This window comes from Lepidochelys kempii, chromosome 1 (genome assembly GCF_965140265.1).
Source record: "Lepidochelys kempii isolate rLepKem1 chromosome 1, rLepKem1.hap2, whole genome shotgun sequence".
Lineage (NCBI taxonomy): Eukaryota > Metazoa > Chordata > Testudines > Cheloniidae > Lepidochelys > Lepidochelys kempii.
Genome location: NC_133256.1, coordinates 346,212,173 through 346,228,081, shown reverse-complemented (window position 1 = coordinate 346,228,081; position 15,909 = coordinate 346,212,173). Strand labels below are relative to the sequence as shown.

The following is a 15,909-nucleotide window of genomic DNA, read 5'->3' as shown; positions in this document are numbered from 1 at the left end:
GTCAATGGATAAACTTGGCCTGTGGACTCATTGAGAGCCACAGGCGGCTCTGCAGCCCCAGCTGAATCTCTCTGAGCTAGTAAGACTTTAGAGCAGCCAAATTCACAAGCTTCTTTGTTAAGAAAGCAGAACTGATTCCAAAAGGTGGCTCATACAATCTGCTAAGAGGCTTGTGCCTAATGGCAGGCACTCTTGGTGACCGTGTTACACATATCACTAACAATGCTCTAAGAAGCCTAGAATAATACATACCCTTGGCTAACAAAAATGGCTCTCTATACAAACCGCATTTTAACTAGTGCCTACCTTATTTTTATTCTTAAACAGGACAAGATGGAGCATGGAATCAGATGTTGAGAGAGGGAAGACTAGGGTAGCTATTCCATCCTACTGGCAACGTTCTGATTGCCACTAAGCCAGCCATCAAATGATGTATGCTACTCGTGCCCACAGTTAGTACATGTGAGTTCATTCAAATTCGATGACAGGTGCTCCCCATAGCTTCTACTGCCACCACTATAGGGGACATTGTGTGTTTTGTTTATGAGACAGTTCCAGGTGTACCCAGGAAATACACATGGACGCAGCAGATGTATTTAAGATTGTCGCACATCAAGTCAATAAATGAAAAGTCAGTCCTGCAAAACCCTACACTTCCACTTGCTTGGGAGGAACAAGTTATTAGTTTTTCCAGCATGATGATTAGGGAAGTTGATAGACATGGCCTAAAACTCCAGATCTACACCAGCACTTTCGTCGGCAAAACTTACGTCTCTCAGAGGTGTGAAAAAAAGCCGCTATGCGCACTCCCACCAAAACAGCTTCTCCCGCCAACATAGCTCCCGTCGCTCATCGAGGTGGTTTTATGATGTCAATAAGAGAGCTCCCCAGTCAGCACAGAGCGGCTACACGAGCGATCTTACAGCGGCAGAGCCACTCCATACAGCTGTGCTGCTGTAAGCTTGCTAGTGCAGACATGGCCTAAATTTTCATGAGACTATTGCAAGACTAAGGTAAGGAAATCAGTTACTTCACGTGGGGGAGAAAGACTGATCCTCAGCATATGACATTAAAGAGGGAAGAGTCAAGTCCCATTCAAGGACTTTAAAGTTCCATAAAGACTGCTCTCCAGTTGTAATCCTAAAATGAGACTATGTCTGAAAACCACTGCTAAAGAGATGGTCAGGTGAGCGGTAGAAAGCTGTTTGGAAAAAGTTAGTGGTTGAAATGCAATATGAACACAGGTGTTGGAGTACTTTCAAGTCGTTCTCATTGTAGTACAAGAAACTGGCTGGTGGAAAATACAGCCAGCCCGGCATCCTTAAAAGGAAGCATATATTTAGAGTAGAAACAGATGGATTATTAGCAACCGCTCAACTCTCATCTTGCGAAGGACTGAGTCACACCTGTGTACAAAACACTGGGCATTTGTTTATGAGGGACTCATTTGCAACTGCATGTGACAGGGCTCTGCTAGGACCCTCACCTGTTACTTTGTAATGTAAGGGGAAGTTTAAAAGCACTGTAATAGAGGCTCAAATTAAACGTATACCCCACATAAAAAAATAGGACCACAAAATGCCACGTTGGCTAAACAACAGAGTAAAAGAGGCGGTTAGAGGCAAAAAGGCATCCTTTACAAACTGGAAGTCAAATCCTGCTGAGGAAAATAGAAAGGAGCATAAACTTTGGCCAGTCAAGTGTAAAAGTATAATTAGGCAGGCAGAAAAGAATTTGAAAAAGCAATTAGGGCCCTGTCTACACTATCAAGTTCTGTCAATGCAAGCTACGCCGACGATCAAAGAGCGGTGACATCACTTGTGCACGTTCACACCACGTTCCTTCTATCAGCGGAGCATATCCACAGCTGGTGCTCTGTCCCACTGTGCTGCTCGCCACCTTCTGCAGCTAGAAGTTGTGAGAAGGTGGAGTGTATCGCAGTGCATCCTGGGTGCAGGCGCAGTATCCCATGATGATGGTTTTTCTGTCCCATCATTCCACGTCTGAAAGGATGGCTCCTGCATTGGCTCTCTACTGTGGTGGTCACTGTTACAAACACATTGCAGCTGGTCATGCAGTATATCGTGAGCACCCAAGATGAACAGGAATCAGAGTTGCCTGACCTGCGGCATGCCACAGAAAGAAACACCACCAGATTACTTTGGGTATTCACAGAGCAGCTGCAGACAGTGAACTGTCACTTTGGGGCTTGGGAAACAAGCACTGAGTGGTGGGATTGCATTGTTATGCAGTCCTGGGATGATGATCAGCGGCTGCAGAATTTTCAGATGTGGAAAGCCACCTTCCTGGGACGGTGTGAGGCACTTTCCCCAGCACAGTGGTGGAAGGACACCAAAATGAGAGCTGCCCTCTTGGTGGAGAAGCACATGGTGATTGCTATGTGGAAGCTGCCAATTCCAGACTGTTATAGGTCAGTCGCAAATCAGTTTGAAATCATGGAAGTCCACTACTGGGGCTACATTAACAGAAGTGTGCAGGGCCACTAATCGCATCCTGCCATGAAGGACTGTGACTCTTGGAAATGTCCATGAAACAGTGGATGGTTTTGCAGCTACGGGATTCCCTAACTGCAGTTGGGCAAAAATGGTATGCATATCCCTATTTTGGCCCTGGACCTTGCTGCAACGGAGTACCTAAAAAGAAAGGGGTACTTCTCTATGGTACTGCAGGTGCTTGTGGATCACCATGGGCATTTCATTGACATCAACGTGAGGTGGTCAGGGAAGGTGCATGACACACGCATCTTCAGGAACACTGGCCAGTACAGAAAGCTGCAAGCCAGGGACTTTCTTTCTAGATCAGAAAATGCCAATGGGGGGATGTTGATATGCACATAGCGATCCTGGGAGACCCAGCCTACCCCTTCCTCCCATGGCTCCTGAAACCTTATCTGGGAAACCTGGACAGCAGCAAGTAACACTTCAACAATAGGCTGAGCAGATGCAAAATGACCATAGAACGTGTATGCGGCAGATTAAAAGCATGCTGGTGCTGCCCTTATGGCAGGTTAGACCTAAACATGCACTCTGTAATATTTGTGTGGCTAAGGGTGAAAAGTTTCCCCCATCCTGGAATGCAGAGGTGGATCGCCTGGCAGCTGATTTTGAGCAGCCAGCTACTAGCGCTCTTAGAGGGGCACAAGGGGGTGGGGGGGCTATTTGAATCAGGGAGGCCTTGTGGCTCTATTTTGACAGTGAACACCAGTAATACAGCTCTCTGCCATGGTTTGTTAACTTGCAGCCTTGCACGACAATTTTAATTATTCCCAACAGTGATTTGTAGTCTGCAAATGATCTAGTTGCCGCTGCGTATTAATTTAAGCAGCAACCAGCACATGTAGGAGACAAATAAAGATTATCTTTCAGAGAGTATGTTTTTATTAAATACAAAACAACCACACGCACTAAATGCTTGGGGGGGAAGGGAGATAACAGTGAAGGGCAGGGTAGGCTCTCATAGCTATGTGTAAGTCCAGCTGTCATTTTGGAAACTGTCCAAAGGGATAGAGTGAATGGAGTAACAAGACAGGTCGGGAGGTTGGAAGGAAGGTGTGGGAGGAGTTTAGGAGGAGCATGGCAAGCAGTTCGGTATTGGCTTCAAGGGGCAGAAGGCAAGCAGTTCGGTATTGCTGTGAGGGGGGAGGAGGCGAGCATGCATGAATTCAGCCTGCATTGTAATTTGAGACTTCAGTCCTCCATCACTTTTATCATCCACTCCTGGCCCATTAAAATTCACTCCTGGCTCTCCTTTCTGTCCTGCCTGTTTTATATTTGTCTTTTTAAAGTCTCTTTCCATGCCCTGAGTTCTTGTTTATTGTCCTCCGAAGATTGGAGCACCTATCAAAACATGTCCTCTTTGCTCCTCCTCAGTCACTTCCTTATCTGGTGGAGGTGCTCCGCCGATGTGTAAGGGGTTCCCCTGAAGGCCACATCTACAGAAGCACAAGAAAGAATAAACAAACACAATTGTTAGTGCACTCACAGCATAGTAAAATACACCTCTCTTTTTATGAATCAGTTTCTCACTGGCACTTGGCAAGCACAGAGCTTGACCAGCACCCTAAACATGGTGAGCTCAGCCCCGGGGAGACCTCAAGATGGGGCAAAGGGTTGAGGTGGTTTTTTAAGGGGATCACTGCAGGCAACTAAGGACAAAATTGTAAATTCTGCCACCATTTTCAACAGGTGGGGGTCATTATAGCCAATATCTCACTCCTGAGGGTGAGCAAGATGAAAGGGTGTATCTCCTAAGTGGGTGCGGCTTCAGACCGGGTCCCTTCGCTGCTCGCCTGTGTGCCACTTTGGTCCCAGCACACATGATTGCTAATTGACATGGGAAAGTTTCCTACATTGGGGGAAGGAACAAAAGCAGCTCTGCGCCAAGGAACCTTCAGCAGAGGATTAGCAAGTACCTCCAGGAAAGTTTCCTAGAGATCTCTCTGGAGGATTTCTGTGAAATCTCGGTGTACATTAACACGCTGTTCCACCGAACTGCTTAGCTGTACGGGGCAACATGAAGCACATGCAAACACAGCTAGCCTTGTACATTTCTATCCCTTCACCCACTTCTAGAATATAACAAAGCAAAGGACAGCTCCACCTCATATGACCCAGCAGCATTAACTCAAAAAGATCAATTACCAGAGCTCCCCTCTCCTGCATCATGCACGCCAGAGACGGAGTGCTGGGAATGGCTTGAACCCTCCGGGGTTGAAAAGAGCTCCTGGCTCCCCATGGTCCTGGACGACCCTGTCACCTGTTCCATTTTCTCCTCCAACTCGACCTCCTTGTCCACGACTTCATCCTTGAGGCTGATTCTGCTGTCCACTGTCTCCAGTCCCACTGAAGTATCCACGGGCCTTTTGGTGGCAGCCCCACCTCGACCACCAAGAATGGTGTCCAGCTCCTTATAGAATTGGCAGGTCTTCAGCGCAATACCGGAATGAGGGTTTGACTCCCTTGCCTTCTGGTACACCTGCCAGGTCCAGGTACCTCCACTCCTTGATCTTTGCATGGCACTGCTGCATGTCCCATTCATAGCCCTTCTCCAACATGCCATGGGAAATCTGACTGTTGCTATTGAAGTTCCTCCAGCTGGAGTGGAGCTGGGACTGCACAGCTTCCTCTCCCCATATACTCAGCAGATTCAACAGCTCCGGTGTGCTCCAAGCAGAAGAGTGTTTGGAGCGTGAAACTGCCCTGGTCAGATGGAGAGTTGCCATATGAGCGCACCACGCTGAGTAAACAGGAAGTGGAATTTCAAAAAGCCCTGTGCCTTTAAAGGGGAAGGTGCGGATGCCTGTATATCTGGGTACAGGGTAGCAGAGTTTGAACTGTTGACCAGAGCAGTCAGGATGGGCACTGTGGGACATCTCCTTGGGCCCTTTACTGTGACATAACCAAGCACAGTGTCTACCCTGACACTGTCAATATAACTTTGTGCAAAAAGCTCTACACCTCTCATAGAAGTGGTTTTATTTTGTCAGCAAAGCATGAGTTTTGTTGGCAGAAGAAACATTGTAGTGTGTACGCACCTCCACTGTTTTGTCGACAAAACTGCAGCGTAGACAAGGCTTAACTGTGGTATGTAAATTATTGCTTAAATCAGCATCCACATGAATGGAGGACAGCTAATGTAACACCAATTTTTTAAAAAGGCTCCAGAGGCGACCCTGGCGATTTCAGGCTGGTAAGCAAAATTTCAGTACCAGGCAACTGGTTGACATCATAGTCAAGAACAGAATTATCAGACACAGAGATGAACACAATATGTTGGAAAAAGAGTCAACACTGCTTTCGTAAAGGAAAATCATACTTCACCAGTCTATTAGAATTATTTGAGGGGGTCAACAAATATGTCGACAAGGCTGATCCAGTGGATATAGCTAATGTACTCAATGTGGAAATTTCTGTAAATATAGCTAATTTCCACTCAATGTGGAAAAAGCTAATGTACTCAATGGTTTTTTTTGCCTGTCTTCACAAACAGGGTCAGCTCCCAGACTTCTGCACTGGGCAGCACAGCATGGGGAGAAGGTGACCAGCCCTCTGTGGAGAAAGAAGTGGTTCGGGACCATTTAGAAAAGCTGGACGAGCACAAGTCCATGGGGCTGGATGCGCTGCATCCGAGAGTGCTAAAGGAGTTGGCGGATGTGATTGCAGAGCCATTGGCCATTATCTTTGAAAACTCATGGTGATCAGAGGAGGTCCCGGAGGACTGGAAAAAGGCTAATGTAGTGCCCATCTTTAAAAAAAGGGAAGTAGGAGGATCCGGGGACCTACAGACCAGTCAGCCTCACCTCAGTCCCTGGAAAAATCATGGAGCAGGTCCTCAAGGAATCAATTCTAAAGCAATTAGAGGAGAGGAAAGTGATCAGGAAGAGTCAGCATGGATTCACCAAGGGCAAATCATGCCTGACTAATCTAATTGCCTTCTATGACGAGATAACTGGCTCTGTGGAAAGGGGAAAGCAGTGGACGTGTTATTCCTTGACTTTAGCAATACTTTTGACACGGTCTCCCACAGTATTCTTGCCAGCAAATTAAAGGAGTATGGGCTGGATGACTGGACTATAAGGTGGATAGAAAGCTGGCTAGATTGTCAGGCTTAACGGGTAGTGATCAATGGCTCCATGTCTAGTTGGCAACCGGTATCAAAGGGAATGCCCTAAGGTCGGTCCTAGGGCCGGTTTTGTTCAATATCTTCATAAATGATCTGAGGATGGCGTGGATTGCACCCTCAGCAAGTTTGCAGATGACACTAAACTGGGAGGAGTGGTAGATACACTGGAGGGTAAGGATAGGATACAGAGGGACCGAGACAAATTAGAGGATTGGGCCAAAAGAAATCTGATGAGGTTCAACAAGGACAAGTGCAGAGTCCTGCACTTAGGATGGAAGAATCCCATGCACCGCTACAGACTAGGGACCGAATGGCTAGGCAGCAGTTCTGCAGAAAAGGACCGAGGGTTTACAGTGGATGAGAAGCTGGATATGAGTCAGTGTGCCCTTGTTGCCAAGAAGGTCAATGGCATTTTGGGCTGTATAAATAGGGGCATTGCCAGCAGATCGAGGGATGTGATGGTTCCCCTCTATTCAACATTGGTGAGGCCCCATCTGGAGTATTGTGTCCAGTTTTGGGCCCTACACTACAAGAAGGATGTGAAAAAATTGGAAAGCGTCAAGCGGAGGGCAACAAAATGATTAGGGGACTTGAACACATGACTTATGAGGAGAGGCTGAGGAAACTGGGAATGTTTAGTCTGCAGAAGAGAAGAATGAGGCGGGATTGAATAGCTGCTTTCAACTACCTGAAAGGGGGTTCCAAAGAGGATGGATCTAGACTGTTCTCCGTGGTAGCAGATGACAGAACGAGGAGTAATGGTCTCAAGTTGCAGTGGGGGAGGTTTAGGTTGGATATTAGGAAAAACTTTTTCACAAGCAGGGTGGTGAAGCACTGGAATGGGTTCCCTAGGGAGGTGGTGGAATCTCCTTCCTTAGAAGTTTTTAAGGTCAGGCTTGACAAAGCCCTGGCTGGAATGATTTAGTTGGGGATTGGTCCTGCTTCGAGTAGGGGGTTGGACTAGATGACCTCCTGAGGTCCCTTCCAACCCTGATATTCTATGATTCTATATAGTGTACTTGGACTTTTAAAAAGCTTTGACAGGGTCCTCACGAAAAACTCTTAAGCAAACTAAGCAATCATGGGATAAGAGGGAAGGTCCTCTTCATGGAGCAGTAACTGGTTAAAAAACAGGAAACAAAGGGTAGGAATAAATGGTCAGTTTTCACGATAGAGACAGGTAAATAGCAGGGTCTTCCAAAGATCTGTACTAGGACCAGTGCTGTTCAACATATTCATAAATGATCTGGAAAAAGAGGTAAACAGGTGGCAAAGTTTGCAGACGATACAAAATTACTCAAGATAGTTAAATCTAAAGTTGACTGCGAAGAGTTATGAAGGGGTCTCACAAAACTGGGTGACTGGACAACGAAATGGCAGATGAAATTCAATATTGATAAATACAAAGTAATACACATTGGAAAACATAATCCCAACTATAAATACAAAATGATGGGGTCTAAATTAGCTGCTATCACTCAAGAAAAATACTGGGGTCACTGTGGATACTTCTTTGAAAACATCTGCTGAATGGGTAGCTGCATTCAAAAAAGCAAATGTTTGGAACCATTAGGTAAGGGATGGAGAAGACAGTAAATATAATGCCACTATATAAATCCATAGTATGCTCACACCTTGAATAGTGTGTGCAGTTCTGGTCAACCAATCTCCAAAAAGATGTACTAGAATTGGAAAAGGTACAGAGAAGGGAAATAAAAATAATTAGGGGTACGGAACAGATTCCATATGAGGAGAGATTAAGACGACTGGGACTGTTCAGCTTGGAAAAGAGACAACTGAGGGGGAATATGACAGCGGTCTATGAAATCATGACTGGGGTGGGAAAAAAGTGTTATTTACCTGTTCACATAACACAAGAACCAGGGGTCACCCAATGAAATTAACAGGGACCAGGTTTAAAACAAACAAAGTTCTTCTTCACATAACACAGTCACAGAATTCATTGCCAGGGATGTTGCGAAGACCAAAAGTATAACGGAGTTCAAAAAAGGATGAGAAGTTAATGGAGGACAGGTCCATCCATGGGTATTAGCCAACATGATCAGGGATACAACCCCATGCTCTGGGCGTTCCTAAGCCTCTGAATGCCAGATGCTGGAACTGGACGATGGGACGAATCACTTGACAACTGCCCTGTGCTATTCATTACCTCTGAAGCATCTGGCATTGACCCCTGTCAGAAGACAGGATGCTGGGACAGACGGACCATTGGTCTGACCCATTATGGCCATTCTTATGTTCTTAAGTCAATAACAAAGGCGATGAAGAGGTTTAGGAAGAAATGAACAAAATGCTTTTTAAATGTAAGACAATCATTGACAGACAATGGGAACACAAAGTAAATACATTTTGAAATACGTTAGTTGAAACTCAGTCATCTCCTCCAGGAGTAGAAGGCATCACTAACGTTTAATGTAAAACCCTGCATCACTGCAGGCAATAGAGATGTCTTATTTGATGTATAGGAGCTCGCAAAAGCTAGGTGGGTTTTCAAAATGTACAAGAAACAGTGCCGGTTCTCTAAAGAGCTCACATTCTAGGAAGGCACTTGAAATGTGTAATAACCATCTCGTGTCTCAAACCAGCCATTATTAGTAGTTGGCTGTTGGCATTACAGTTGTGGGTCTTGAGAAGTGACTTGAAGTAAGAGACCTGGTAATGGTCTCACCTATATAGGACAGTGGGAAGAATGCACAAAGGAGAGCTGTAGAAGCAGGCAAAACAGGCAGTTGACACTGGAATCATCCATGTAGCACAAGAGAAAAGCTCTTCAGCTACTGAAGGAGAAAAGCCTATGGTCTAGTTAGATTTTGCAAAAAAATGAGCTTTCTTTTAATTTAAAAGCAACAGTGGAAAGTTAGTGCTATTGAAGGGTGTTGGCTTGAGATAACTGGGGCCTGAGCCCTCCCCTTTAGTTACACAGTAGGCAAAATAAGCAGTGAGCTTCCCTCATACTGCCCCACCAGCATGCCTGAATCCTGCTTTAGAGGGACCTCATTTAGGGGTAAGAGGATTTCACTCTCCATAGCAATTCATTTGTTGACCTCTCTTCTGAGGTTGCCAACAAGTGGTCAATTAGAATTTACTTTTTTGAGATATGAACACCCATCCTCTAAGAACTAGACTGAGGCCATGTTTGTAATTAAGGCTACCCAAATTTTATTAGCAATCTCAGCTTTTTACCATCATACTTCACCTTTTAATAGAAACCCTCCATTGGCTAGATCAGTGATTCTCAACCAGGGGTATGCGTACCCTTGGGGGTACACAGAGGTCTTCTGGGGGTACATCAACTCATCTTGATATTTGCCTAGTTTTATAAACAGGCTACATAAAAGCACTAGCAAAGTCAATACAAACTAAAATTTCATACAATGACTTGTTTACACTGCTCTATAGGCTATACACTAAGTATATTTATATTCCAATTGATTTCTTTTATAATTATATGGTAAAAATGAGAAAGTAAGCAATTTTTCAGTAAGTGTGCTGTGACACTTATATTTTTATGTACGATTTTGTAAGCAATGAGTTTTTAAGTGAAGTGAAGCTTGGGGTACACAAGACAAATTAGACTCCTGAAAGGAGTACAGTAGTCTGGAAGGGTTGAGAGCCTGCATAATATTTGCACTCAGGACAGTAGCCACTTTCAGTGAAACAGTGGCAGGCTCCAAACAGTTAAACAAAATTTGGATGAGCTTTCTTCTATAGTTTGATGACTAATATTGCCTTTGCATAGTTTTTTTTTAAAATACTAGATATTATGTGGTTTCAAGAAAAAAGTAGCTCTTGGATAAGATATTACTCCTGAAAAACTTATGCAAAGAACTCATTAGCTAACTTTGTTCAGATTTCAGACCAAAAGCCCAAGCTTCAACAGCTATGTCTATTTCTCTCTTCTGTCTCCAAACAAACAATCTGAAAGTTCATAAAGGAAGAAGCAAGTATCTGTTGGAACCTATGTGATATATTTTAGCACTAGAGGTGTTAGAACCATAATGGTTGTGTTTCCTGCTGCTGGGCTGTCTCACCCACAAGATATGTGCAGTGTTCAAGATGGAAGACATTAGAACTACTGTCTGCTTTCAGATACCCTTGAGCAGCTTCAATTAGAACGGCATGCACTAACATGATTGTTACCAGACCAAACCAATTTCCTTCCTGCCTTAAATGCCACTCAAATAGTATATCTGTCAGTTCTTTGCCACCTTTTCTAAGCAAAACATGCCACATTACAGTAAAGTTTAGTTACTCATTGCTACAGATGAACTGTCATGCAAACCTGACAGTGAATTGTATAATGCGGAAATAAGTCTCAAACTAGATGATATGGGGTGTGTAAACAGATATTTGGGAGACAAAATATGCCATTTGTTATTGCACAAAACCACACACACACGTTTAACCAAATGAACCCATTTAATACAGGCACCAAATTAACCATTGTTAACAGTCTGATCTCCAGGAAAAATTCATACCTCCTGGGGGAAGTTGTAGAGTAAGATGCAGTTCTGACAGACAATGGCAATAAGTTAGGCTCATGCATTAAAAATACCAAACAGTCCAACTGAGATCATGAATGGTAATTGTGCTGAGCATACTAAAAATGACATTTCCAAACTTGTCCCCACCTGCTCATCTAGGTAGGCAATCCACAGTTCAGTAAAAACTGAACACAGTACAAAAGAGTGTAGTCATTGTAAAACCAATACAAACCTTGTGTATTCTTCACAAGTCTAACCAGCCAGCTCTTTTACTGAATCCTGGAGGAATACTTCAAGCAGGGTTCTACAGAGCAGCATCGTTGGCAGTTTAACACAGTGACATTGTGGTCTCAATTTTCCGGTTATTGTGGGTTGAAAGGGTAAAATTAAGTAGGCCACCCTGCCTTAACGTCATACCTGATGACAAGAGACTGAAAGAAACAGGAGGACCCTTAACATTACCCTTACCAGAGGGCTTCTGAAATGGTCCCCACAATATATATATTTTTAAAAAGAACCCTATAGCACACATTTTTAAAATTCCCTGGTTACCAGGATTTGCAATGTATCCTTTATCCCTATAGGAAAAAACCTTGGCATACATGTAGGAATCCATTTTGTTTAAAACAAGTTTAACTCAAATTTTTCCAGGGAGCAACTAGTCTACATTGCAGAGCAATTGCTTATATAACTGTAAAAAAACCATGCTGGGTTATCCAGGGACATCCCACCATTGTAAATACTTGTCATAAAGAGCAGAACAGGTCTTTTTTCTCAAAGTAAGGTGTTGGCTGGCCTGAGGATCTAAAGTGACATGCCACCCATACAAGACAGGAGTTCAAGTCATAAATTTGATTCTTGCTTCTGGGTCATTGCTATCTGCCCCGGGCAGGAAACACCAGCAGAGCCTCAAGTCCCTCCAGTGACTAACAATGTCAAGTTGCATCTGTTTGTCCTTGGTTATGATGAAATTCCCAGCAACGTGGGGCTATGGGGGCGTGGAAGAGAGGATGCCCCTTTGGACTCCTAGGACATCCTGATTTAAGTGTAAATATTTTGTTCTTATGCAGACACACTGAAGCTACATTCCATTTTAGAGTAAATTTTTACAGCTCAAACACCTCTAAAAATAGGGGATTAATACCAGAAATACTAATGCGAGAACTTTTTAAAAAATAAATGAAGTTAGGGCAAGACTTCAACTGCAGTCAAGACATCGGCAACGTTTTGTTGCCCCAAACACACTCCAGTTTAAAAGATTTCGGGTTATTTTGTTTAAAAAAAAAAATCCATAAGAATATAGTCTAACTGGTGTGTAGGGTCTGAAGTTTTCTTTCACTTACACCTACAGTGCAGTCACTTTAAAAGTGTGATGGTGCCACAAAATCCCACTACACTGGTACTCCAATGATGGATAGCCACAAGCCTTTCTGCATAAGCCAAAGAGAATCCTGATTATGTGGCATTTCCCGGTGCATGTGGATCTTGCTCTTGGCCACACTTGCAGTGACTGATTTGTCAAGTGGCAGCACTGAAGTAACAAGTACCAAGCAGCAGTGTACAACCTTAGTAGGGCAGTCCAAGTTGCACTGTAGTATTCTACCCTGTCACGCAGATGAGGGCTCACAATTCATTCCCCAAGCTGGCAGGGGTACCGCTGAGTTGCTTCTAATTCCAGTATCAGCAGTGGTGGCCTCTGGAGGACAACTCAGCCAGAAGAATGGTGAAGGCTTTTAAAGTAGGGCTTGTAAAGGTGGGAAGTTGTAAAGAGACGTCTTTGCACAAAAGAGCTGGTAGGAGTATTTCAGTGCTGGAAGTATGTTCTCATGCAAACAGTGTATTGAATGCAAACATATCCTATGTTCACAAGGATCTCACACGAGTACATCGTTGTAGGTTTATGTTCAAGGCACAAGTGTAATAAGCTGTTTAGTTATCTCAGAGATTGTTTCTCACTTTGTGAAGGGGGAGGCCATCCACAGTGAACAATGATGTACTAGTCTCCCAAGATCCACAGAACATTCACTCCTGATAAGCCAAGATTTACTCGCCTGCAAAGACAAAGTCGCCATAATAAAATAACAATAACCCCAAACGTACATTTAAAGCAAAGTTGCCAAGACAGGTTGTAAGCTCCTGACTCCAGCCGTTCTTTCAATCCCTGCCAAATGTTCCTTCTGTTTAAGAGTTGTGCTTCACTATGAACAGAGTACAACCCCACAGGAATTAAATGGGAAAGTCTGGACTTCACTTTTATGTCAACGTAGGCAGAGTTGCCCAGTACACATATTCAAAATTTCTTATACAGCTCAAAAAGCAAAGATTAGTGGCTAATGATGGCATCTAATTATACCTATATTTCTCAATGGCAGTGGATTTCAGGCCAGCATCTAGCCAGGCAGTGACTAAAGAGGCCAATATTTCAGTTTGTGCTCCACTAGACTGTCAGCCTGCAAATAAAATGCAACTCTTTTTATGCACCTAGAGGCTCAAATAAGTATAAGAAGCTTTTAAAATTATTTTATTTCATTTCAGTGTACTAATTTTCCTTGCTTAATCAATCTGATACTCCTTAGAACTTGCAAAATTTAAGTGCTCCTATCCCAGATTTCAGTAGGACATAAGAGTGCACAATTCCCCATAGTACTTTTTTTAGTGCATTTAATTGTCAGTCCTCATTTGCTGCCCAGAATTAGTCTTTTCAGGAACTGAGGAGCTCGACTTTCCCCATGGAAGCTCAGAGTAAAGCTCTTGTGTTTGAAGAGCTCAGCCTGAAATGCAAACTTTTAGCTGTCCCTGGAAAGTGGAGTCAGGTTTTTAAGGTAGATTTATATCCTTGTTCAAAAAAGAGAAAAGGGCCCTTACCTCCCTGTCTCAAGCTTGAGGAGAAAGAATAATGTTCTGTATTTCCGTTAGAAATGCAAATTGCAAGTTTTAAATTATTTATCATAAGAGTGTAGGAGGCAGCCAAAAGAGCGTGTTGGGGGAGAGTGAAAGAAATAGGGTGTTTACAGACCAGCAAGAAATTGCCATACAGTGAACACCACAGATGGTTTCTACAGGAACTTAAGATCAGTCTACATGCAGCTAAACTGCTTATTTACAACAAGGAATGTTACAGTTCTCAGCCTGTATTAAATGCAGGGATTCATGGCACTCTATACCTACCCGAGCATCCCAGATTCTTTTGTCTTTATGATGCACAGGAACATAAGCAAGGTATGGAACATGTTGTTTCTGCCCTGAACTCACAGGAAGAGAAGAAGGTGAAGATTAAGTAATACATACAATATTCAGTCTGAAAGTTCTGCACAATTTCTTACTTAAAAGAAAATACCCTTCACTTCCTGTCCTAAGCTTTTGTGTAATGATGCTTTCCATTGTTAAACAGCTGTCACACTCCACACGAGAGGCGGCTGCACTTCACTGGGTAGATATCATTATGGCATTAGTATGCTGACCTGCAAAGTATTTTGAGATGAAAAACTGCTATAGGAGGGAAACCATTACCAAAGGAATAATATTATGGGCTTCTTCACCATAATGAACCTCCAGGATTTAAGTTAGTTTTGCGACACTGCTTATATCCTCCAGCTGGGCAAATGCAAAAAGAGAAAATTTGTTAGGCTGGATTATGACCTTCCACTCTTTTAAGGACTAGAGGAATTGACAATCATTTCTGAAACTAGGGCTCAAGTTTTGACCAGGGATCCAACAGCATCAATATAACCTTTTGATTCTGGGAATGGAAATTTTTCCAACGCAGACTTTTGCTGGTAAGAGACACAAGATCTGCTGGTGCTGAAGAATTAACACAGACCTCTGGGGTCTAAATTACTTATTTTAAACACTAGCAACTTATCAAAAGAACATGCAACAAGGGGAAGATACTGCCTTCCCTACTCTACTGAGGCTCTTTATTTTAATGGTGTTATTTAGTAGCAACTTATATGCCAAGGGCTATCACTAGATCAAGGTAGCATGTTGCCTTGTACATTGCACTGAGCTTTGCTACATTCAAAGACAATTCCCCTGTCAATAAACCTGACTGCTCAAAAAAGATAACCAATCAACATCAGCTAGAGTTTTCAGAATGTATGTAGCTTTCTTGAGGTATCAGAAGAAAAGGACCATGTTCATACCTTGGGTAAGTTGTAAACTTGGCACTGGTAGATAAGTTCATAGTGGGGAGGGTTGATGGTGCTCTGGTGGATGCAAATAACATTCTCATTTGAAACATCTATGAATAGAAATTTAAGAGATAATATGGACATGAAGGACGTGATCCAACCAGTCAATCCCAGCAAACAAAGGGACAAAGGATGCCAATACCTGGCTTATCTGGTGTTTGAATGAAGTGTTGTGAGGTAAATGTTTTGCCATCAGGATATTTTGGGTGAGGAGGCAGCCTGGAGTCAAGATAAGTGCAGAACACGTGCATAATGATCTTAAGAAAAAATTAAATCAGAATTTAGTGCCTATCAGACAGATTGTAGAAACAACTGCTACAATAAAGTGGTTAATCTTTAACAATCTCAGATCCTATTACAGCTTTGACTGAACCTCAGCAAATTTAAAAAGGGACAAAGCAGTGGAGTGCTTTAACCACTGTCCTCAGTGGCCCAACACTTGACATTGGCCAGAATATTTATGTAAGATGTTGACAAGTCAAGGTACATCTGTCAGCTGAACAACAAGACGTCAGCCACAATGTGGCATATTCATTCCCTTCCAGAGATGGCTGTATGTCAGCGGCTACACC

General features: G+C 43.3%; 1 protein-coding gene across 3 annotated transcripts in view; it reads right to left on the bottom strand.

Annotated features, from left to right (window-relative positions):
* Positions 1-3,387: 3,387 nt before the first annotated feature.
* Positions 3,388-15,909, bottom strand: part of TMEM209 (transmembrane protein 209) — a 31,162-nt gene continuing 18,640 nt past the window's right edge. For 2 of the 3 annotated variants that reach the window (XM_073328916.1, XM_073328914.1), the window contains exons 12-15: positions 15,480-15,594; positions 15,290-15,387; positions 14,316-14,389; positions 11,064-13,198 (exon numbers count right to left, since the gene is read on the bottom strand). In XM_073328916.1, coding sequence (XP_073185017.1) covers positions 13,144-13,198; positions 14,316-14,389; positions 15,290-15,387; positions 15,480-15,594 — 342 coding nt within the window. In that variant the 3' untranslated portion in view covers positions 11,064-13,143. Of the gene's footprint in view, positions 3,953-11,063; positions 13,199-14,315; positions 14,390-15,289; positions 15,388-15,479; positions 15,595-15,909 lie in introns of those variants that run through there. The other variant, XM_073328915.1, reaches the window with a different exon arrangement.